Below are 23,715 nucleotides of genomic sequence, written 5' to 3' on the forward strand. Positions count from 1 at the left end.
ACCTAGCTTTGTGCTCCCTTTGGCTGCCGTGGGCACGATCCTTGAGCCTGTCGCTCTTTTTGACTCAATCATTCCCCGCTCGCGGTGGTGCTCAGGTCATTTGTCGCTGGGACCACCAGTCATGTTGTCTCAACGAAGCTTCTTGTGTTTGGTGCTGGCCACCGCGCTCTGCGCGGCATCGAGCGACAAAGACAGTGATGCAGAAGTCAATTCGCCCATCTTTTTGGTCAACGGCCGCATCACCAACCAAGTGGCTCGCGTGCTTGTCGATTGCCGCCACACCGATCCCGAGCTTCGTAAGAGCTGCTCGGCACTCGAGTACACCCTTGATGCTCCTGATCACCACACGGAGGTGGTACACTTGACTGACATGCCCATGATCCTCAAGATCAATCGTCTCAACACTTGCCACCAGTACACCTTGACCGTGCAAGTCAAGGACCAGCCTGAGACAGCCATCACGAGCCACTTTGCTACCCCGTGCCCAGACACGGACCACCGCCGCATGATCGTGGTCTCGTGTGATCGTTTTGCCGATGACCCTAACGACGATGCTTTTCTTGAGGCCTTTGCGGATCGGGCCGGCCCCTTTGATGTCATGTTTCACATGGGAGACCAAATCTATGCGGACAAATTGCTCAAACTGGAAGCCCAGACGATTGATGAGGTACGGGTGCCCTGAGTGACCCTGAGTGTTGAGATTTTTCTCGAGTTAAAGTAGCGACCTAGTATCCTCACCGCAATTCCGCGCTTGCATTGCGCGCACACAGGCAATTCCCCTGTATCGCGACCTCTATCGAGAGGCCTGGTCGCGGCCTGTGATGCGCCGCTTCCTTTCCACTGGTTCCCATATCATGGTTCCCGATGATCATGACGTGATGAACGCGTTAAGGTAAGACGGTGTGGCATCGCCTGTGCCGTCTGTCCAGTCTGTGTCTGGCTCTCAAATCTTTTACCGACCAACGTCCTAGCCCTGAAAACGTCCTCGCGAGCCGCGACGACCCGTATTGGGTGGCCGGCCAGCGTACCACTTATGAGTTCCAGCGCGCCCTATGGGTTGGTGAGTTTCCTTGACACGACAATAGTCTCCTTCCACAGCCCGCGCCTTGCCTTGCCTTGACGGCTCTACCTCATCTGGTTGGGATGCTTCAGATGTTTTGGAGCTCAGCAAGCTGTCGGCTGATAACATTGGCAAGGAAGATGCACACCCCGGCGTCCATGCGTTCATGCGAGTTGGCAGTACGGCTGTGGCCGCTCTTGATACCCGGTGTGTTTTCTTGACGCCTCACTGTCAGGCACAAAGCTGCTTCTTGCTCTCCACTCTTTGTCTGTGTATGTGTGTGTGCATGTCGCAGCTGAGTTTGCGCTGATCTCATCAGGCCCGTCTTGTGTCCTTTGTCGTTTTGAAATCGCGGCCTGGGTCAGGTTTTACCGCAGTTATGCCTCGCCAAAGGCGCCCTATGAGCTGCTGGGCGAGAAGCAGACGAAATCCTTCCTGACACACTTGCATCGTTGGGTCGAAGATACAAATGTCAACTCCATCGTTATCCTGACGGGCCTGCCCCTCATGTGGCCATCTGAAATGCTCTCTCATGTAGCCTTTGCCATTGAAGGTTCGTTTTTCCCTTGACATGTTCCCCACCGCTCCTTGGTTGAGCCGTCGCAAATTCCTTTTTGACCTCACTTGATGACACCGTATAGGTGATAAGTATCCCATGCATCCCACCCATCGTGAGAATCTGATTACGATTCTTGACGCCCTCCACGAGGCGCAGCGGGTCAAGGACGTCATTCTCATCGGGGGCGACGTCCACGTCTATTCGGAAATGCAACTGTGCCGCTCTGATGATGGCGTGCAAACAGGCTGTCTCACCTCGCTCACGTCCTCAGGCCTTACGCGCAGCGCCTCAATCATCAGCTCAGCCAAGCTCATGCTCTTTGACTCAGTCCTGTACTGGCTGCAACCGGCATTCCATTACTTTTCCAGTGACGGCGTGCATCACCGCTGGGTCGGTCGCTTTCAACAGTTTTCAGTTACGGACAACGCCGTCATTCTCGACCTGAATGCCTCTGGCACAGGCCGTGAGCACCATGTTGTGCGCCCCTTTCTGCGCCCCCTCGCCTTTGGAGACCAGGTTCGCAAGCTTGTGTTCTTTGACATCAGTTTTCCTCTGTTGGCACTGCTTCTTCTGGCACTTGCCGCCAAGCTCGTTGGTATGCTCGCGGCCTGCCGATGCTGGGGGGCTTCTCGAAAGGTCAAGTCGGAATAGACAAGTGTACACTGAGAGGTGTTGGCCTTTCCAAACAAGCAAACAAACACGAAAACACAAAAAACAAAAACAAAATGACACCTGAAAGAAAATTGAGACCACTTAAGCAATGCACGAAATTGTTTCATTTCAAGAATACATCAAATATATGCGCGAGGAAAGAATGGAAGACATGGCGTGATATCGGCTGAAATGAATTTCTGGTCACGGTGCATCTGTGATGCAGGACACAACCCTTTTGCGAGCTGCAGATACTGTACAAGTTCCAAAATAAGAACACGCTTTGGTTCAGTTTGACAAGCTGGGCCGACTGTTATAAGCATCGAGAGACGCAGCGTGCTTTGAATATCGGTATAATATGAACGAGGCCACGATTTACCGTGCCACTAGCATGAGGTCGAGGCACATCGTTTCGAGGTGGATGAATGATGATGGATGGGAGTTGAGACCACTCTCGCGAGAAATACCAAATCGTGGCATCATGGCAAACGGGGAAACAAAAGGGGTCATGATGATGTGGTGCTTATGCCTCATTGCCCGACGCCTCCAATAGCTTTGCATGAATTCCGAGCGAGTGAGGGCGGGAGTTTTATGAGAACAGAGCATGACAAGATAAGCCCAACAATTATCCCAGGCTTTTCTGTTTGTTCCGGCAAGAACGAGGCCTTACCAGCAGCTCAAGCTCCTTCAGCACTCGAATCCGCAAATCCACATCGCGCACATTCATGGACAACAGGTCATCGTCATCAAGATCCAATAAATCAACACCTGCGTTGCGCCATCGAACGTGAGATGCATTGATTGCTTTAATGGGCATTGACGCTAGATTCAAAAAGCTGCAAAATAGAAGCAGGCTGTCCCACAGCAAAACTTACCATTGATGCCATGAACGAAAGCACGCTCAGCCATGGCATCGAGCTCCACAGTCTCAAACCAAGAGGCCACCATTGCTGGATCCCACAACGCGATTGATTCAGCCGTTAGGCGTGAATCAAAAGGCATGAAGGGTAAACCCACGTGTACAGCGTCATGCTGCGGCGCATAAACAGTTGCGCCTTCCAACGAGCTTGTCTTTTGCATGGGCGGTGGCGGGCGCGGTGGAGCCACCTTTGGACTCCCTGGCTTGGCCTTGGCTGCCTTGCCAGCACGCTGATGCTCACTCTCCAACGTTAGCGCGCGTGCTTCGCACGTCAAAGCCTCAAGTGCCTGTGCCGTGGTCATGCCCAAAGACACCGACTGCGTCTTCTTGCCCTTGGCCCCTTGTGCACCCGTGGCAGGGCGACTAGGCACCCTCTTGGACTCTGAGTCGATCTCACGCTCATCCTCCTCGGGCACAACATCAATGTATTCACCATGTCTGGCCAACACTTCGAGCTCCGCTTGCAATTCATCTCGTGTGGCATGCAAATGCAGAATTTGCTCCTCCACCTGATAAACAGTCAAAGGGATATGCCAAGGTGTAAGCACTGAGTCCAGCTCGTTCGTCTGCCTCTTCCAACCTGCACCTTCCCGCAAACCAGCAGCATCTGCCTTTTCTTTTCAAATCAAGTCTGCTGTACGTGTTTCCAAGCAACGCTAGCAAACCAAAATATCCCCGTCCTCGACACGACACTTACGCGACTCAGGGCGCTGCGAATGCGGTCCAGATGGGTAGCTGCCGAAGTTTGCGACATGGTCGTACCTATGGTTGTCGTTTCCCCCCCATATCGCAGCGTGAGCAACAAGACAAGCATGGCAGGGAGTGCAGTCAGTCGCCAACTAGGTTTGCTTTGCACTCTCCCTTCTCTCAATCTTGATGTCCAAACACAGATTGAGTTAACATGATGCTTCCTCATCTTCCCCTTTCCCACAAGGAATACACTGCAAACGTACCGGACATTGGCAGATCACTCAAGTCTAGGTTGTATAGCGTCTCCTCCGTATCGATGTTGCGCCCAATAGATCGGCGCAGAGAAGACTGGCGCGACAAGTTGGCGGGATCTACAATGGTCACATCACTGCTGGAGCTGGCATTGGACATGGCCGCAAACCCGGCACGTCGGGTTTGCGGCGATTGCGGCAGAGGCATGGCCATGCCAATTGAGGGTTTGCGACTGAGTGGACTGCCCAGCGCTGACTGCTGGGCCACCCGGGCCTCATGAGCCTCTCGGGTAATGAAGCGGTTCTGCATCGACTCCATTTCTCCCAACATGGCAGCTCCAAGCCAAGGCAAAAACACGCGGTCGTGCTGTGGATCAATCTTCAAAGGCGGTCGGCCGGGCATAAGCTGCATCAACTCGTACTCGAGGCGCTCGGCAAAGTTGGGCATCAGCGTTGTGCCTCCACTCAGCACAATGTTGGACCAAAGCAGATCCTGAACAGAGGCTGGACACGCGTTGAGACACTCGGCCACCAGCATGGGAATGGTCTCACGCTGCTCGCTTGGGCCACGTGCCGGGTTGATCTCTGCAAGGTGCGGAAAGCCAACGTCCGAATTGAAGAGGGGTTCGACGCAGCTAAACCGCTCTGGCCCAAGGACAACCTCGCCGTCTCCATCTGGCATGACATAGACCTCTTGGAGGGCGGTGCTTGTGTTGCATGACTGCATGTCCTCCCGATAGTCCATGGACACAAAACTGAGGTTGTCCTTGATGTCACGCAACAAGACCTGAGTTTTGGGCCCACCGTACCGCTCACGGGTGACGCGCGTAAATGCTGGTGCCTGCGCTTGCAGAAAGAAACCCAACAGCTGCGTCACCGTGTCGCCGGCCAGCTCTGAGGCACGGGCACAGCTCAACAGCGGCTCGGGTACCTCGCTGCTGAGATCACCTCGAACCACAGGTACAACCTGGGTGTAGGTATCGCCCACGTGTACAACAAGCGCACAGCGCCGGCCTGAGCCCAGACAGGAGAGGTAGGCCTGGTCAGCAAACAACACACTCTGCACATTCACCTTTTGCATGGTGAAGAGTTTTTCGGCGATCATATTGCGCTGGCGCATCAATCGATGCGTCGTGCCCACAAGTCGATCAACCACGGCCACGCGGCACAGAGTGTCCTCGTGTAGAAGCTCCAAAAGAGTGCGCTCCAGCAAAAGGGCTACCCCATCCCAATCGGCCAAGCTTCCCGTTGCATCGCGCTGGCGCAAAGGGTAGGAAATGCGAAGCACACTAGACAACTCGGGGGGATAGACGGCCTCCAACACATCATAGCCCAAAGGCAAACGAATGTAGTCAAAGCCTTCCTCCCACCCACTCGTGTTGCCGTCGACGTTCAAGGGCGGTAGCTCGGGGCTGCTATAGCTGCCCGACACAGAGATGGTGCGACCCACAGGACTGTGCGCATTAACCAGCATAGGGCTACCTTGAGAGACAGTACCGGAGCCGGGCACAGTGAGATTTGGCGCCTCTGACTGCAGAGCAGTGTGAATGCCAGCTTTGTCGTCCTGTTCGGTGGCCACCACTCCAGCAGCGGGCGAAGCACCGGCGCTGTGCTTGGACCGGGACGGCTCATGCCGGGCCTGAGGGTGCGGCAATGATGTCGTGGCCCCGCCGTCGTGCCCAAGAGCATTGTCATGGGGTTTCCCCTTGCTTTTGCCTGGGCGCCGTGGGTTGGCCTGTCGCACGCCCACGTTGGTCGATTCCTCATCGGAGCTGGAAGAGTCGTGCTCCCAGTCAGCATCACCCGTGGCCACGCCCACAGAGAGAGGGTGAAGCGGCGGTGACACGGGCCGTGCGGCCTGCGCACTGCGGGCTAAAACGTCGCGCGAATGGGGGCTTAGGCCTTTTGGCAACCCGGCCGGCAGCACGAGGGCCACGTCCTGGCCCGAGGGCTGGGCCGGTGTCATGACGCGCGAGTCGCTTGGCGGCAAGAAATCACCCAGCAAACTTGACGTGACAATGTCTGGAAACTCGTCGCCTAAACCAAAGTCGCAAGCCATGAATAAGAAACTCAAGTCTCGCCCACCACTCCATTTCCCACATCCTACACCACCTTCACTATCTCGACTGATGCCAGAAACTCAAGTATGAACACAGCAGCGAAGATCAAAGCAACACACCGGCAAGGCCAAGCCGCAAGTTGATGGCGCCGGCATCAATGACAATTGTGAGTACCGTTCCAGGCTCAGCTGTGACCCGTGCTGTCATTGGCGTAGCCGGGGGTAAGGCGGCCATTTCGTTCACATCCTCTTGAAATCCGTACTTGCTCTGACTGCGCTGGCGCTCAGCGCGAGGGTCAAAGTCTTCGTCATCAGCGGAAAAATGAGAGCGAAGCGAGCCAGGGCTGGCCAAGCGCAATGGGTCATCATCCCCAAACCCAAAGGCAGCCTCTGAAGCTGGAAGCCACTGAGAATCCTGACTTGAGACACGGCTAGGCTGGAGCACGTGTGGGGGCAAGGAGGTGCCCATGCCCTTGCTTGGGCCACCAAGTTCTGCCCCGTCAGAAGGCATGGCGCCCTCCAACGCCGTTACCACAGCCGGAAGCGGTGCTTCAGGCGAGAGCGGGCTACCTTCTCCAACAATTTCACCAATGGCTTCAGGAATATTCAAGTCATAGGGGGAAAAGTTGAGCTCGGGAATGGACGGACGCGAGCTCTTTTCAGACAAGGCCTGGGGTGTAGCCAGACGGCTTTCATCCGACGACTCGTCCTCACGAATGGTCTGGGGCGAGAGCATGTCCAACCCAGCCTGCGGCTCCGGGGTCACCTCTGGTAGCTCATGGTGAACGTCAAAAATAGGCGTGCGTACTGAGTCGTCCAGCGAAGGCTCGGGATGCTGGCTGTCGTCCGTCTGTGACTCAAGCCAGTTTCCAATGCCCACGGCGGCCCCTGCGCCGCCTTCTTTAATTTGCAGCGGTGGTGGCAATACCCTGTGGATGGACCAGTGCAAGCAAGCACGGTCGTGGAACATTAAAAACTTGGAGGTGTGCGGCACAGGCTGACCAAGACACCCAAACAGAACGCGTCTTTGATGCGACGTACGCTTTTCGCTTTGATGAATAGCGTAGAGAACCATGAAGCGTCACCGGCCGCCCTGTGCTGCCTGAGGGCGATGGATCGGGAGGGCGGGCTATTTGAAGCTTTTTGATCGCCTAAGCAGCAGTAACCCGATCGATAAGGAGGTGACTCGAGTACAAGTGCCAGAGCTCTCCACGGTGGCTTTGTCTTGCTTCGCCCATCAGCAAAAAAACATTTGTACGCACCGAATGCAGGTCAAGACTGTTGGCTAGCTGGGCGGGAGGCTGATTGCGCACAGTTTGCCCATCACAGGAGAAAATAACATCGCCCGGTCTCAAGCCTATAAAAATGGGTGGGAGAGGCGGAGCAAGGCAAAGGTGAGAATGCGAGAGCGTCGGAACCATTCTGCAAGACTTCTGTGGCATCCACGAGTGGGTGCACAGGCTGTTGATGACACGGGACCTCAAAGACGAAACAAGCGTACCAGAGCGCTCAGCATCGGATGTACCGGCAACTGCCACGACATAAAGACCACCATCCAGTGTTGCATCCTCATCCTAAGCACGCCAGGCCCGCGTTGACCGGGGACCAGCGTTAGCTTTCAATGACGCACACATTTATCTCTGTTTTACCAAGGTGGGAACACGTACAAGGATGTGATCTGGTAGTGGGCCGAGACGCAGACCAAAGGAGTAGGTCAAGCCGGGTACCACGTTATATTTGACAGTGATGGTCAAACGCGAATACCGATTGGCGGCATTGACCGAGGCGAAGCGGCTTCGACGCAAAATGGGCGAGGCGGAAACGGAGATGCTGCGGCTAAAGTCAGAGAGGGTGGACGGAGGGCGCCGACTGGTGGGCGAGGTGGTAGCAGAGGCGCTGCGAGCTTGATCTGCAGCCCCGGTGGTTGCGTCTCCCATAGACAAGCCCATAGGAGAAGGAGGCTCTGTCCCGTCCATCGCGTCGTCTGTAGAGGTGGCGAGCTCAAGCTCAGGATCCAGGGCTAAAGAAGGAATACTCTGCCGCTGTCGGGCAGACCGCCGTTCTGCACCACGTACGTGACCACACACACAAGCCAGTGTCAATCAAGGCAAAGACCGTTAATATTTGCGCCGGTGCTTGCCATCAAAGGGGTCGCTGGAGCAGGGCCTTACGAAGCGTGCGATTGATTGCGGCCGTTTCCATGGCCATGCGGTGCGCAGGAGATTCGTGGTGGCCCTTCATTTTTTCAGCTCGAGCCACCAGGAGTGAGTCGTCGCTCTTGTGGCTTATCAATGGGCTAGGCGGAACGAGCTTTGTGGCATCCTGTACACAAAAAACCCAATCGGAAAACAATCATTAAAGACCTGGACGATCATTGTACACTTGGTCCAGGAGTGCAGAATGTCTCAGGCAGCAGCACTGACCGCAGGCTCATCATCCACGTGAGCCGCTTCAAACAGCGGCGGGTCACGGCCCAGTCTTTCTTGTTGCACGATGCATCTTTGAAAATCTGGCATCAGGTGCCCAGTGGCGAAGAAAGAACGGAAAGAGGCGAGCAATGAGTGCGCGATTTTTTTTTTTTTTTTCCCAAAATCCATTGTATCTCACGATGGACCGGTCGCAACTAGAACTGACCATTCCACCATTGTTCTTTCATCTTGCCGTTCATGGCGCGCAGGCGATACATGGATTGATTTTTCTGCAAAGGTTGGGGTGGTTAGGGAGCACCGTCACGCGTGGCCTAAGACCAGATGCACACAGCATACCTTGTGGTACAGAGTATTGACGAGGATAAGGCTTCGCTTGTCGGTGGCGTCGGTGCGAACAATGGTACCCCTGAGTGGGAGCACGGGGTCCATGGCGGCCTTGACAATGCTTTTGCCTGTTCGTGTCAAAGTAGGGCAGCACAATGTGAAAGAGGGGTGAGAAAAGTGCCTCATGGGACTTATTCGCTCAGATGCCAGGCCTATGAACGTCCGGGACAGTCCAAAACAGCATAAGTGTGTTGCTTTGCAGACCTGGGCATTTGAGAATCAGCGCTGCCTCCTTTTGCTGGGTGAAGATGGCTACATCGGAGAAAAGGATCACATACACCTCTACGACAAGCACGGCCTTGCTTGTGAGTGCAAGCAGCATGCGCAAGCGTGCAGCATCGCAGTTGATTGTGCTAGGCATGTCCGGCAACACCGACCTTTGGTTTGCGATTCGTCGGTAACAACGTCAAGGGTGCCTTCTCGCACCATGGTGCGTTCTTCATTGACAATGAGGTTCAACTTGCTGTAATGCGCCAAGTGCTTGTGATGCATGCAATGTGAGAAGTCTAGCTTGTCTTGGATCTGATGCAGCCGCTCCAAGTCCTGCTGTTCTTTAATCTTCTTGTCAATCACCTGCGGGTAGACGAAGTTGTGAGTGCGGTGGGCGGGGCAGAACTACAACCAGCACAGACGCTGTTTCAAGCCCAAGCCACGTACTTCCATCATGTATTTGCTTTGTTGCAGACACTGCGACAGTAACTGTCGTTCTTCGTGCTGCTGTTTCGTCTGGTAAGTAAGAATGTGCAATGGAAGCAGGAAGAAGTGAGTATCACTGTTCGGGTGGGGCCATGGGGCATGCTGGATCGTTCGGGCAGCACGGTGTCGTGTGCATACCCGAGTATTCTTCAGGATGCCTTCAATCAACAGCGGATACTTGGAAAGGCGTTGCATAACCTAAGCACCATTTAGGAACACGGTGCAAGTAGTGAAAGCGCAATCCCGCTCAAAGCGCTCAAGTGCGACAAGTCTCTTGCAAAGACCACATACCTTGGCAATGAAGTCAGGAAACTTGAGACGCGCACATACGGGCTCAGCATGAGCAGCATTAATGACGCGTTCAAAGTGGGGGTCTTGACGCATGCTGCAGCCAGTTGCGAAAAGCAGCATCGGATGGGTGAGACAGACGGCGAGATACGAAGCGACGGTGAAGGTAGCCCGCGGCATGCGTACAGAGCTTGAAAGGCACGAGTTGATGAAGATTGATTGGCGCAAAAATCGCCGTAGGTATTGCAGTCGGCATCAAAAGTTTCCTAAATTAGCAATTAAAAGAAAACAAACAAGCAAAAGCCAAACGCCGCCACGAGCAAGGCAGAGGCGAAGACGTGAGTGTCCAGATCTGGGCAGGAGAGGGTGTTTTGACAAGGGCACACAGTAGTGAATGGCTTGGTGTAACACCCACCGTCAGGAAAAGCTGTTGAAAATTTTCGCCCATGTTGGGAAAAGAGCGTGCATGGTATTCGTGCTGCAGATCCACCAGCCGTTGACAAAAAGGCCCGTTTAGAGCGATAATGTCGTCCAAATTGGCAAACAAGCCATCCAGTTGCTCCCTACGCCACAAAAGAGTCAATCGCATCAGCCATTGAGTGCTCATGTATCCCACGACGGAAAGAATATACACGGGCGTCACCAAGATCACAGGCGATTGTACTGTGATGCTGGGGAGCAGAGCCAATGGTGCTGGGGAGCAGAGCCAACGCACTGAGACAAGACGCCAGAGTGGCTCAAGCGTAGTTGAAAATTGACGCGAAGAATGATGAGGTTGCGAATAAACGCCTTCTCCGTCTGCAAGGTTTTACACATCGAACCGAAATAACAGGATTCGAATTGCAAATGGTCGTGAAAATCACAGGCAGTCAAGTCGATCGGCAGTGTGAGCAAAAAACAAAAAAAAAACAGATAGGATGAAATCAAAATGTTCAGATCATGCTTTACAAACTGTGGCTCACCTGGATGAATTCGTAGATCATATCCTGACGGCGCACGGCGCGACTGTCCATGCCCTTTAGCTCCTAGAACATGCGAATAGAGGTCGGTGTAAAAACATTAATCATGCTCGAGCATGCCTGCGTGCAAGATGATGGTAGAGCATTGGCTGGCAGATTGAACGCTGACCTCGGAGGGCACTGTGTCACCCCAGGTGGCGGGCTCAAGAGTGGGGTCTATACAAAGCACAGCGACAAGTTAACGTTTGGTGAGACATCAAGGGCGTGTCCACGCCTCCCGTTCAAATGCCTTGCACGGCTTGAGAGGGCAAGCTAACCTGGTGGCAGTTGGGACAAATCGGTCCAGGCATCAGGGTCTGTGTCCCAGCGCACGTCTAAGGAGAAAGCAGGGGTAGTGAGAGTGAGCGTGCGCGTGTTGACAAACAACAGATGGTGTTGGGTGAGCCGGACAGGCAACCGCAGTGTTTGCATACGGAAAACAGAGGGGCGGGGAGGAACGAACCATGGTAGGCACGGGCGGCACGTTTAGCCGTCTGCTTTCTCGCGGCAAAAAAAAACAAAAGAAAAAAAAACAAAAGAAAAAAAAAAGAAGAAAAAAAAAAAAAAGCAAGTTGAGTGAACCAATAGCAAAGGGCTGGCAGCAGATGCGTTGCGGCGAGCACCGCGGGCAGCAATGCAAACCTTTGCATCGGGAACGGACGCGGAACTGGCTTCTGAGCTCTGGCTACCACGAGCCTGATCGTGACGATCGAGAAGGCTCATGTTATCATAAACGACGCCAGTGTTGAGAGATTCCCGTCGGCGTCGGCGGTTGGACTAAAACACAATGATGCGTCGTCAGCAAAGTGTTAAACATTTCTTGTACATCCAGGATATACGGGCGCCATTTTCGGGCAGAGAGCGGGCACAAGATGTGGACCAAAAAAAGGGTCAACTACAATGAGCGAACCTTGAAGTAACTCCGGTTGGTGTCAAGGGCCATGGCGCTGATGGCAGAGGCTGAGTACGAGCGGAGATTGGGTGAGAGGCCTGATCGCTTCTTCACCCAGGAGAGTAGAGAGGGGTGCGAGCAAGTAAAAGCAAAAACGCTTTCTGTTCTGCTGCTGTACGGGGCAGAGGAGGTCAGAGCACGATACGGATTGACTTACGAGCTTTGCTTTTGTCATCCTTGCCGCCCTTGGTCTTCTTGCCGCGAAACTTATCCCAAAGGCCTGCCAAAAAAAAAAAAAAAAGATGAATCAAGGAAGGTATCGATAATCATCGCGAGGCGAGGTGTAACCAGCATGCGGTGACGAGGGGAGGACACGGTGCGTACGTGGCTTGCTATCATCGGAGCCAAGGCTCTATGGAGTACGGGTATTAAAAGCAGGGGATAACCGGCCATAAATATAGGGGCGAATAAAGCTCGCTGAGCTGGGCACGGTTTGATTGGCCGGATGGGTGAAGGTGGTCTGCGTACCGCGGCCGAGGCGGATGTCTTGGCATCAGCCATATTGCGGCTGAGATGACGGCTATTGGGCGAGGACGCCGCAAAGGTGGCTCAGGTGCATTGCTGCTCTCCAGCGACACATCATCGTGAGGCGTGGCAGTCTGCGCGACTGGCAAGCGCGCGGGGGAGTCATGCACTACCTAGGCTCCGACAAGCGGGCAATGGAGTTGGCGTGCACGAAGGTGTAAGGGCGGCTGAACACGGAGCAGCAGACGACTGGTCAGGGTTGGACGGGAGTGCTCAGTGCCCCGATGCATGCATCTTTGCCTCGCACCGCGAGCTGCGCCCCCCGTCCCCTGGACCTGGAGAACATGGTGAGGCCGTGAGTCCAGCGTGCCCATGGGGGCGGCCGACGAACGCTGGCATCAGTAGAAAGGGACAGACCTGAGGCTCTAGTTGGAGAGCAGAGCCGTCGCGCAGACGGTGCAGGCAAGACGAAATTGACCTTGTGCTGCAGAGACTGGGTGGGCAGCACAGATGGGTTGGATGTGAGTGATGATGCACATGGAAGCAAGTCAAAAAGAGGGCACGGGTCACGATGCTTGGAGCTGAATACGCGGCAACTGACGATTGATGGATTGCTTTTCAAGGCTCGCAAGAAAGCCGTGTCTGGGGTGGGAATTCAAGACAACGCGGCGAGGTGAGTGAGTCAGCGTTTGGGCAGGACAAGGCAGACACTTTGGGTTGGGAGCTTGCTGGCTCAACCGCCAGAGAGATTCGTTTGTGCGTGTGCGTGCGTGTGTGAGTGCAGCTGCACCCCAGCGGCTGGCTCGATCCAACACAAAGCGCACGAGCTGCAAGCCCGGGCAGAGCCAAAGGGGCATGCGCGCTCGCGGTCGACAGGTGTAGGTTTGAGGTGGTGTGGAGTAGCGTGTTCGAAGCGAGTTCACCATCGATCACCAGCCACCCACACAAAACCAGACGAGTTGAATCGGCCACTTCCCGCACCCCCCCTACGCCCTCTACGACTGGCCTGGCCTGACCTGACCTGACCGACAGACGAACCAGCCAGCGGCAGGTCGACCCACACACACACACACACACACTCACACACTCACTCACACACTCACACTTACGAGGAATAGTACGAGTAGCAAGGCGTTCACTGAAACGAACAGTGACCGAGATCAAGAGAGAGAGAGCGAGAGAGAGCGAGAGAGAGCGAGAGAGAGCCGCGCGAGCTTCTTAACGTTTCAACTGTCACACACACACTACATATGACTACACACTACGAGTTCCTAAGGATGTACCCCTTACGATGATGAACTGCTTTTTTTGAGGAGAAGAACAAAAGAACTACGTTTGGTGGCTCTTGCTCGTGTTTTGAAACACACACACACACACACACACACACACACTTATGCTGCACAACATTGCCAGTGCTTCTTCACACACACACACACACACACACACACACACACACTGCATGCTGGCACCACTTTTGGTGATGGCTCTCACATGCTTCTTCATGCAGGGAGGTGCTCTGGATGGAAGGGTATGATCACGATGGCGGTCATGCCTGCAATCTCGCATCTTGACTGTAGACGGGAAACACCTTGCGTCGCGCCTTTGGCTCTCACCGATCGACCAGTTGCATGCAGGCAAAATCATACTCATCCACGAGTGGCAAAATGTGCAGCTGTGCGAGAGCTGAGGAGGAGCGAGTCTGACCAGAGCCATGTGCAGCAAGCCAATTATTGTGTGTTGTGGGTGCTTGGGCTGGGCTCTTTTTTTTAAAACGTTGTGACTTGCGCGATTATATTTTTGAAACCCCATCGAGCGTGGTGTGACTGTAAAGTGCATCGTTGCGCGCCGCCAAATGGCGTCAGCAGCGTGAACGAATTCGTCCGCTCGTACGGACGCAAACAAACATGGCCAACCAGGCAAAGCCTCAGAGCTCAGACCAACCAAGAAAGGATGGTCCAACCACGACCGAGAACCGAATATTGGTGCATGGAAACTTTGAACGACCGTCGCAAAACGAGCCGTTGATACGAGCTCGAAGTGCTGCGATCGTCGCAAAACGAGCCGTTGATACGAGCTCAAAGTGCTGCGGCTAACAACAAGGAAAAGAGAAGACTGCCTTTAGGGGGTAATGGCTAGCTCTACTCCATGATGTTGGATTGCCACGGATCATGTACATATCAAAGGGACGACGAGACATGCCACATGGTAGTTCAAGTTCCCCCGCCTTTCCAAAGCCACGTCTAAATCTGAAGATACAATCAATTTTTAAAGCTCAAGAAAAAAGTTGGCTAATTCCAGACCTGACCTCACTGCTGTTATGACTGTAAAAGCGTGATGATATGGGTAGGGCCCAGGCACAACCAAGACAGGATTGGGGGTTGACATGGCAGCACAGCTGCACTCCTCATTGCCACCAAGGCGGTGGCGAATGACGATGGCGGCGATTAGAAGCCCACGGCAGACAACGCAAGCGGGGGGTAAGCTCAGAAGGCACGGCCGTCTGCTCAAGGATTAGAGGCGGCCCGCATGTCCGGGGTAAAACCGATGCCGTGGCACTCAATCACGCGCGCCTCTGGAAAGTGCGGGTCCTCGGCTGATGAGACCGAAATCTTGGCTCCTGTGGAATTCCCATATCAAAAGTGCATTGCAAGCCATGAACACCAAATCAAGGCACGATTGACTTTTTTTACCCCTCCCACTTGTTCTGAGCCCTCCCGAGTCAAGGGCACACAATGCTTTTCTACTGACCAGAGAGCTCACGCGCCAAGTGAATTGCCGTCTCCGTATGCAAGCTCAATGGACCCGTCCTGACCCGTGATGTGCCCGACTACAGCAGGACACACGCACACACGCACACGCACACAATGTTGAGACAAGGGCAGAGCGGATGCAGAACATGTGGACGAGATTCCTCGGGCATCACTGCGGCCACCAGGCAGCCTTCAAAGCCTTCAACTTCGTACCGCCAGGGCCATGAGAATGATGATCTGGTCAGCTGCGTATTCGTCCACGCAGCCACCTGCGTTGATGCCCGCCAACAGTTCCTGGGCTGCAGCGCGGCCCACCTTCTCTGCCGGTACACCTCGCTTACCCAAAGCCGAGCCGCCCAGTCGACATCCCGTTGAGGTCTCAGCCACCAGCACAATGCCCGTGCCAGCACCCACGGCATTGGCGGCGCGCTGCTCCTCAATGTTCACCTCCAGGTCTGGGTATTGTGCACGTAGGGCACGGCGCGCTGCAGCGGCCATTTCGCGAGCCACACGGTCGGGAATCGGTCCTGCCACATAGCTCAGGCCTGTAACTCGCGCCACCTCACCCCGCTCCAGCAACTCCATCCCGTGCAGGCGCGGCACAGGCGGCACAGACAGATGCACCTCGCCTTGCCCTTTGGGAAAGAATCCACGTGTGACCACACGGCAATCGCAATGGCCCCCAAACTTTTCGAGCAAAGGAACAAACACACGCTCAAAGTAATCAACCTGCGGGGCCATCTCCGCGTTGGTGCCTCCTCGCAGCTGCAGCTCGACCTGTTCGGGGGCAAACAGCGCCAATGGCAATGCCGACTGGATCAGCAGGCAGGTTGAACCCGCAGTTTGCACGTCAGCAGCAAAGGTGCCACCTGCAAGTTGGTTTGGATAGATCTCGACCCGGTCCGAGCCGACGGTGGCATTGCGCAACCGGCCTCGACACATGTTTGCCTGCAAGACGAGACCGGTCTTGTGCTGTGCCTTGAGGCCCGGCTTGGATCGCTTGGCGCGGATGTGCTCAATGACGACGTTCTTGTTCAACAAGCAAGCATAAGCCGAGGTGTTGCGCAGAATCTGGCCACCGCCCTCCATGATCGAGCCATCGATCACAATCTTGCTGTCACTCATCTTGCCGGTCCGTGTCCGTGGTAATCTTCATGGACTACTACTGCTTGAAAATGCGGCATCCCCTCTGTGTGTGTGTGTGTGTGTGTGTGTGTGTGTGTGTGTGTGTGTGTGTGTGTGTGTGTCACTTGCATACACGAGTCTATTTTGGGATCAATGAAATTAACGGTCACATAGACTGAACACAACAACAAAAGAATAAAATAAAGATTATGAAATTCATTGATGGTGATGGGTCGTTCTTGTGCGCAAAATTGGCACACACGATCAAGTCAACTTGACATGACGTTGTTACACGCGGACGTGAATAACATCGTACGGATGACGGCACGGATGACGAACGAGCAGCAGGACAGGGGTTGGCGCAGCCATTCTTCTCTTGCCCTGGTAAAAGTATCTACAAAGTGACAGGCCTTAGACATCCGCCTCTATGATCGCTGACGCGCGCACCTGCTCCTGGTTGCTGTTGTCGCGGTGCAAAAAGGCACTATCGTCCCGATCAACCCGGCCTAGTTGAATTGCCACCCCAGTACCTGGCTCCACCACCTAACAATACAAATAAAAGGAGGAGAAGATGAAAAAAAAAAACACTTACCCCTGACTATCGGCACCGAAGAGGGGTATCGGCTCAACACAAGAACATGTGCCAAGAAAGAACAACCGGCACCCGTCCTCCCAACAGTCGTCAAACCCCTTGCTGTGCCATGGGGATCAATCATAAAGCAGGTTTGGTTTGCTCTTGGTCAGGCGCAGGCATGCCTTACCTCATACAGGACCTCTGGTCCATCGTCCCCTACGGCCTGGTAGACGGCGCTACTAGCCTTGGAAGTGCGGTCGCTGCGTGGGCGTGACTGCGACGTGTGCACGGGTGTCAGCGGCCGACTGCCCCCGGATCCGGCAAACTCATCCTCGTCGTCCTCCTCACAAGCTCTTCTTCCCCTGCCAGGCACGTTCAGTCCACCCGGGAATTGCCCATCAGCCCGGCTTGGCATTCCAAGGTCGCTCTCAGGCCAGGCCTGGTCGTAGACAGGCTCGCCCTTGTGCTGGGCTGACGGTGAGCGCCGCCCGCGCTGTTTTCGGCCCATTCGACCCAGAGAGCCTCCCTTGGATCCGCTGCTGGGCGGCCGGTGTGCGTCTGTAGCAGGACTAGGGTCGTTTGCTTTCCCCGCATTTGCATCCTCGTCGTCATCAGGAAACTTGGACCAATCAAAAGGATTGGGAGTGCGGTCTTTGGACCGCAATGAGCCCATATTCCGCGAGGATGTGGTGTCCGCACCGGCCTGGGCTTGGGCAAGCCAAGCCTCTTTGATGCTCGGTCCCTCGGCGGGCACCCGCTCGGGGTGAAATCTAAACGTGCTGCTACTCATCTGGCTGCTCCCTCCGTCGGCTGAGCCTTGGTAGCGATCTACAGCCGCTGCGCATCGCTCCCGCGGCAGTGAAGTTGCATTGGCAGCGACGGGCAACGAAGCCAGGTCGTAGCGTCGTGCCGACCCATGCAGGGCCGACCATTGGACAAATGCGGTGGTGACCAGGCGCCAGGTCGCAAGTAAATGCACGCCTGCCGCGAGACCCTGGGCGGCGAGCCGTCCAGCGCCGGTTAGAGGCTCGGGAATATCCCGGTCCTCCGTACACAATTGCACGAGGAGCGCCACGCTGGCAATCAGTCCCAAGCACAAATGGTGCACTGCAAACACCGCCGCATGGCTCGGTGATGGGCGCGAACCAGCCTCGCCCGGTGCCCATGCTGGACTCGCCAGCGCGACGACCCAACGCTGGCCCTCCAAGCAGCTCAGCCCCCAACGCAAAATGTTAAGGTGTTTTTCCTGTTAATGCCAGCGGGCCCGCCGCCAGCGCAGGTGAGTTCTGGATGACGGCACAACAGCAGCCATCGTGAATGCGAAGGTGCGAAAGGAGGGGTGGCGCGTGCCTACCGTGGTGGGCCAGTTCCTCGGATGGTGGTGGAGCAAGACAGCTGTGTAGGCGCTCATGGTGAGGGCTAAAAGGATGAGGCCCGCCCGACGCAAGCGCGCCGTGGTGCTGACAACGGCTTGAGCGGCCTGGTTCTTGGCCCGCAAGCTGGCGTTTAACACCCAAAAGAACAGCTCGCCCAAAACGCAATTGACCAGCCAGGCGGAAATGAGAGACGGAACCAACTGCCGACGATAGAGCTGCTCTGGCACCACGTCGAGGGGTTGCTCAAGGATCAAGAGCTCGAGCGGAGAATTGCCCACCACCAAGCCGTACACTGTCAGGACGGTGACGACGACCGCCATGATCACGCTGGCGCCGTGAAAAGCAAACACCAAGGCGGCCGCCAAGCGCTGACCCCAAGAAGCTTCACGGCGCCCGTGTTCACCACCTTGCGCATGTGCGTTGCTACCCTGGCCCGCGGGGCCTGGCCGCGGAGCGGGACCACCGTCATCATGAATCAGGGGCAACAGCTCCGTCGACGTCCAACAGCACCCCATGCTGCACACTGACGCGTCCTTGACTTTCGATGCCGTCAACCCAAAACTGAAGCTTTTTTCATCAATATCGACCGCACGTTATTGCCTCTTCCTCGACCCATGTAGACGACCGACCCTCAACCAGGAGAGGAGGAGGAGGAGGAGGAGGAGGAGGAGGAGGAGGAGGAGGGAAAAAGGCCGCACACAAGCAGACGCAGACACAGCGAGCTACGACGACGACCCCACAGGGTTAAACAAGCTTGAATCTGTACAGCAAGCAATGCAACGAGGAATAAAAGAGAGAGAGAAGGAAAAAGAGAGAGAGAGAGAGAGAGAGAGTTTGAGATAAATTGGTTTGAGTGAGAGGTTTTCTGTCAGGCACACAAGCAGAAAAAGTCAGGAAAAGATCTGACAATCGGTGACGCTGCTGCTGGGCTGTGTGCTGTGTGTGCTGTTCTGTTCTTTTCCTCGTGGCCATTTTCTGAGCAAAAACCTGCAAAACCTGCACGGCTGTCTCTCTGTGTGTATCCGTGTCTGTGTGTATCTCTCTCTCTCTCTGTCTGTGTGTGGGTGCCTCTCGGCAAAAGCTCACGGCCGTACGCGCTCAGCCATAGCCCGCTGGGCAAGAGGTGAGACGGCGGGCGATAGCCTTGGCAAAAGGGCGGCTTGGCTGGTTTTATACGGCAGGCATGGCGTTGAATGAAGGCCAGCTGACGGCCGAGGCCATCCGACTGGCGCAACTTGCCAAGCAAGACGTGGGCGGGGCGACTACGGCGCAACTGGGTTTGCTCGGGTCGCACCCAGCTGACAATGCGGCAATCCCTGTGGCAGCGGATTCAGAAGCTGTTGACGCAAATCGACCTGCATCGCCAGCAGTTTCGGCGCCCAACTGCGCCATGTGTGGGCAGCCGGATAAATACCGCTGCCCCAAGTGTGAGCGGAAGACCTGCAGGTGAGAACCGCGTGATGAGTGCAAAAGTCAGGCAACCAACAGCCGAGTAGTGTGATGGCTCTCATTAATGTTTCCCTGCGTGACTGGACCACGAAAACGCCCATCCAGCTTGGCCTGCGTCAAGGCGCACAAGGCGCAATACGAGTGCGACGGTATCCGACCTCGCTCTCGAATGACCCGCGAGAAATCAGAGCTCACGGACCAAGTCCTCTGGCGTGGTGTGTTTATGGCCTGCCTTTTGCCTACCCATCTGACTGGCACACAATCTTGGTGGAGCACCAGCAGCTCACACCAAAGGTTCTTGCTGCCCTAGACTATTGCTTTCTCGAGGATGCGGCGCGCATGGTTGGCGCCAAAACACGCCCGATTGGCGCAAGTGTACGTCAGGCAGCCGCGGAAGCCCCCACGGTGCGTGGTTGCCCTTGATGCTTCAGCTGTGCTTTCATGTCTAGCCCCTGGTTTTTGCCTTTTCGAATGAGGACTGCTCCCATTGCCGCTGCCAACACGAGCCTTGAGCCAGGTCTGACCCCTTGATATGCTCATGGATTCGATCTTGGCAGGCAGGGACGGGTGACGTGTATCGGAATTTTGGGCGCCTGCTCAAGGTGGCATCAAGCCACGGCATCCGACTGGAGCTCTTGCCCGACGTCTACGAGCGCCACCGGGCCAACACCTCACGCGCGCATGATCGCATGGCTCGCATCCATTGGCGTGTTGAGGTTGTGTTTGGCAGCGTCAAGTTTACGCAGCCCAGGTCAGACGAGATGCAAGAGGTCCTTGCCATGTTCGCTTTTCTTATTCCTTTTTTTTTTTTTTTGTTTTTTTTTTTTTTGTTTTTAATCCATGCACAGTTGTCCAAGTCCTCACCGACACACGCCTCTCTGACCCTGTGGCTGTTTGGGGTGTCACCCAGGGTCCCGTGTGCGCGCCCATTGAGGCAAATATTGGACGCCTACCTGCTTCAGACCAGTGAGAATGCCGTCGAGAGACACAAGTGGGTGTGCTTCCTGTTTCTGTACTTGCTTCTGGTCAAGCTTTTCGTGGTCAAGGCGATGGCTAACCTCCCTTTTTTGCAACATCAAAGGGTCGAGCCTTATTGGCGGCGGCGAGCGGAAGCGACCGTTTTGGTGGCCAATTTGGACACCCCCGCCACTGCTCGGCAATATGTGCGCTTGGACGAAGATATGACCTTGCGGGACGCCTTGCGCTTTCTGCGTGTGCTCGAGTTTCCCACCTTACATGTTGTCTTGCCCGAAGATATGGAGGTTCGCAAGTGCCATGTCACACTCTTCCCCGCTCCTCTGCACCCCATTCTCACCGACCTGTACCCTTGCCAGGCACATGTGCTCTGTGAGCGCCCAACCAGCATTCCTCCACCTCTCAACACACGCCCTCCAGGCTTTCGGGGCCGTGCGCGAGGCCGGGGTCGGGGCCGAGGCCAAGGTCGAGGCCGAGGGGGTCGGGGCCGTGGACCGAGTAGCCACGCCTCTCGTGGCCGCGCTGCGCGCGGTCGATCCTCCTCAGAATAGCCAGTTGATTGTGTTACTTATTTTTTTGCGCATGCTTATGTATGAATAAGCACCTTCAGACCTTGGTTCACTGCCATTGACACGCTTGTGATCAACAAACAGCCCAAGCTCGTTCAACACACACACACACACACACACACACACACACACTGTTCGCAGTTGACATCATCATCATCATCATCATCCTCGCATTATCATCATCATGAGCATTATTCGCTGGCATATTCGGTTGATGTGCCTGAGCATTCAGGCTGTCCAGCACCGCCGCCAAACTTGCCAGTGAACCTGGCACGCCAGAACCAGTTGCAGTGAGCACGTCGCCCGGTGAAGTCATTGCTCGATTCTGAAATGATGCCTTTTTATCAGAAATCCCAACTCTATCTTTTGAAGCTTTGAGCTCATGATTTGGCCTGCAACTCATGATTCGGCTTGTGCCCTTCCTGACACGGTCCTCGCCGGAAGTTTACTGCAATCAGCCTCCCAAGTGCGCCAAGTGCTGCCTATACTGGAGATTCAATATCCCCGCTCGCCGTGTGAATGGTGATCAATTCAAATTCATCATCGAGACATAGGGGAAGAAGGGGGCGCTGCTGGACCTGGCGGCGCAAGGACTTCACAAGCACACAGTCATCGCTCACTCTGACTGAACCTCTGAACGCGCACGACACGTTTGGTCATGCCACATTCAGCCAACTGTCCTGCTCTGGGACTTTAAACAAGCTTGGGGACTGGCTCTTCCACAAACACCCTTTTTGATAACAGGTGTCGAAATGTCCAAAACGTCCACTGGTTGACAAAAATACACACTTTTTTTGGTTGGACCAAGACAATTCGTTCAAACCTTTGTGGGGCCAAGCTGTTGAACCAAATGGACGCGCACCCCAAGAAAGGAGTGTGGTGGCTGGCAGATGCCAGCTTGGCGACGAGACATGAATCGGCCGGCCAAATGGACAATAATCGGTCCATGGTGTGTAAAGCACAAGCCCCAATCCCATGCTTGTGGTCGATTCTTGATAGTTCTGGGCAACCCCCTCGATCAGCCACCCATCTTTTCATAGAACAACATGTTTAAAACCAACCAATGCTGTTAATCGGCTTGACAACTGTCAGAGCAAAGCAACTCACTGGTTGCCAGCCAGCCTTGGGACAACCACGCGCTGTCGTGTTACCCTCATAATCCACCCTGACACCGACCTGTGGGTTCCAACATCTTGCGGCAAAGACTTCTCATCGTTGCGAGACACACACCATCAGTTCCGTGTTCTGCCGCATTTTCTTATCTTGCCTGGCCAGACCATCCCAAACGTCCGAGAGCTCAACCTAACCTCGTCATGTGCCAATCCCATCAGCGCACTACCCTACGACCAGCTGCGTCTTGCGGTAGCTTGCCAGTGTACGCCAAGCCCATCATCAAGCCCAAGCCAAGCTCGACCCTGGCCGACGTTGTGCGTCAAGCCTACATCAAAAACCACAAGCTTGCTGCGTCCAGCGACGCTAAACCCCTCTCGGCCAAAAACCGGCGACTACGGGCCCCAACCAGCAACAGCCCATACTTGTGCCGCATGGTACAGCAAAGTCGCTTCTGGCGTCAATTGCAAGGCATCTTTTTCGAGAACTCAAGCGAATGCAGCCTCTACGAAGCGATGACAGTGACCGAGTATGAGAAGCACCGCAACTCCAAGCTTCAACCGACAACGATGGCCCCATCAAAAACAGACACAACAGCAACGACAACTTCTCAGGACACTCGACCGGCTCATCCCGAACAAAGCGCGAGCCCCAATACCGCTGCCAAGAATGTTCCTGTTGCCGAAGACACGACAGACGCGATGCCAACCCGCCTCTCCCACCTGCACTCCTCTCCAACATGCTGCGCACTGCGTCTGGCTCGCCGCCACATGGCAACCTGTCACTCAATCATGAAGGCTCGTACCGTCAACAACCAATCTCAGAGCTACTTTTCTTCAAGCGTCCAAGTCTACCCCCAGCCCAAGGATGTCACCGTCGCGCCTCACTCTGACGACTACAGCCAACCAGAGGCTTGTACCCACCTTGCCATTCAGAATCATGCCCGAGTTTCTGTTTTTTGAGATGTTTTGCCTTTTTTTGGGGTTGACCTGGAGCGGCGGCGACGACAACATTCTAGAGCTGGTCGCGCTTGCTATGAAGTTTTTGATGATGATGATGCTAATGAACAAAATGAGTTTGCACCGCGTTCTCTTTGAAAGACAACGTTGGTCTAATCAGATTAGATCCTATGTGAAGTTGAAGCTACTTTTGATGATCGTGGACGTTCCTCTCTCTTGCACTTTCAAGGAGGCGATTGGCACAGACCACCAAGCACGCGGGCTGAGTACGGAGCCAAATCAAGTAGAAGGTACAAACAGAGGACAGTCCAAGACGCCGCCAAACACGACCGACCGAGAACCGAAAAAGAAACGCATCATGGAAGAAGACCGACACGGCCAGAGACGCGCGCGCACACACACACACACACACACACACACACACACA

General features: G+C 55.0%; 5 protein-coding genes across 5 annotated transcripts; 3 read left to right on the plus strand and 2 right to left on the minus strand.

Moving 5' to 3' along the window:
- Positions 1-121: 121 nt before the first annotated feature.
- Positions 122-2,270, plus strand: MONBRDRAFT_25781 (uncharacterized protein; the record flags this gene model as incomplete). Its single annotated transcript, XM_001746050.1, has 6 exons — positions 122-667; positions 771-892; positions 972-1,060; positions 1,153-1,267; positions 1,426-1,613; positions 1,702-2,270. The coding sequence occupies 6 exons, from the start codon at positions 122-124 to the stop codon at positions 2,268-2,270; spliced, it is 1,629 nt and encodes a 542-aa protein (XP_001746102.1).
- An 828-nt stretch (positions 2,271-3,098) lies between these two features.
- Positions 3,099-13,904, minus strand: MONBRDRAFT_25782 (uncharacterized protein; the record flags this gene model as incomplete). The annotated part of the gene is made up of 32 exons (XM_001746198.1): positions 3,099-3,698; positions 3,887-3,951; positions 4,143-6,167; positions 6,310-6,492; positions 6,760-7,118; positions 7,231-7,340; positions 7,452-7,546; positions 7,691-7,763; positions 7,857-8,098; positions 8,361-8,511; positions 8,613-8,698; positions 8,824-8,887; positions 8,955-9,070; positions 9,207-9,284; positions 9,380-9,617; positions 9,660-9,728; positions 9,837-9,896; positions 9,990-10,083; positions 10,173-10,252; positions 10,402-10,549; positions 10,702-10,784; positions 10,949-11,011; positions 11,115-11,161; positions 11,263-11,319; positions 11,448-11,481; positions 11,627-11,761; positions 11,895-11,974; positions 12,094-12,156; positions 12,261-12,288; positions 12,405-12,456; positions 13,423-13,539; positions 13,735-13,904. The coding sequence occupies 32 exons, from the start codon at positions 13,902-13,904 to the stop codon at positions 3,099-3,101; spliced, it is 5,865 nt and encodes a 1,954-aa protein (XP_001746250.1).
- A 1,001-nt stretch (positions 13,905-14,905) lies between these two features.
- Positions 14,906-18,546, minus strand: MONBRDRAFT_25783 (uncharacterized protein; the record flags this gene model as incomplete). Its single annotated transcript, XM_001746199.1, has 6 exons — positions 14,906-15,018; positions 15,150-15,228; positions 15,365-16,222; positions 16,724-16,819; positions 17,038-17,895; positions 18,205-18,546. The coding sequence occupies 6 exons, from the start codon at positions 18,544-18,546 to the stop codon at positions 14,906-14,908; spliced, it is 2,346 nt and encodes a 781-aa protein (XP_001746251.1).
- Positions 18,547-19,218: 672 nt separating this feature from the next.
- Positions 19,219-21,221, plus strand: MONBRDRAFT_37229 (uncharacterized protein). Its single transcript, XM_001746051.1, has 7 exons — positions 19,219-19,672; positions 19,781-19,890; positions 19,986-20,080; positions 20,233-20,426; positions 20,586-20,666; positions 20,757-20,937; positions 21,010-21,221. The coding sequence occupies exons 1-7, from the start codon at positions 19,410-19,412 to the stop codon at positions 21,199-21,201; spliced, it is 1,116 nt and encodes a 371-aa protein (XP_001746103.1). The 5' UTR covers positions 19,219-19,409; the 3' UTR covers positions 21,202-21,221.
- A 1,311-nt stretch (positions 21,222-22,532) lies between these two features.
- MONBRDRAFT_25785 (uncharacterized protein) lies at positions 22,533-23,291 on the plus strand (the record flags this gene model as incomplete). The annotated part of the gene is made up of 1 exon (XM_001746052.1): positions 22,533-23,291. One exon carries the CDS (start codon positions 22,533-22,535, stop codon positions 23,289-23,291), a length of 759 nt encoding a protein of 252 aa, XP_001746104.1.
- Between the last annotated feature and the right edge of the window lie 424 nt (positions 23,292-23,715).

The sequence above is a fragment of the Monosiga brevicollis genome, genomic scaffold, assembly GCF_000002865.3.
Source record: "Monosiga brevicollis MX1 MONBRscaffold_11 genomic scaffold, whole genome shotgun sequence".
Lineage (NCBI taxonomy): Eukaryota > Choanoflagellata > Craspedida > Salpingoecidae > Monosiga > Monosiga brevicollis.

Excerpts from the sequence above, each read along its gene's own strand:
- MONBRDRAFT_37229 (XM_001746051.1), top strand. The coding sequence starts at position 19,410 with ATGGCGTTGAATGAAGGCCAGCTGACGGCCGAGGCCATCCGACTGGCG. Across the intron at positions 19,891-19,985 it reads GGACCAAGTCCTCTGGCGTG|ACTATTGCTTTCTCGAGGAT; the intron begins GTGTGTTTATGG and ends TTGCTGCCCTAG. Across the intron at positions 20,427-20,585 it reads GTCAAGTTTACGCAGCCCAG|GGTCCCGTGTGCGCGCCCAT; the intron begins GTCAGACGAGAT and ends GGTGTCACCCAG.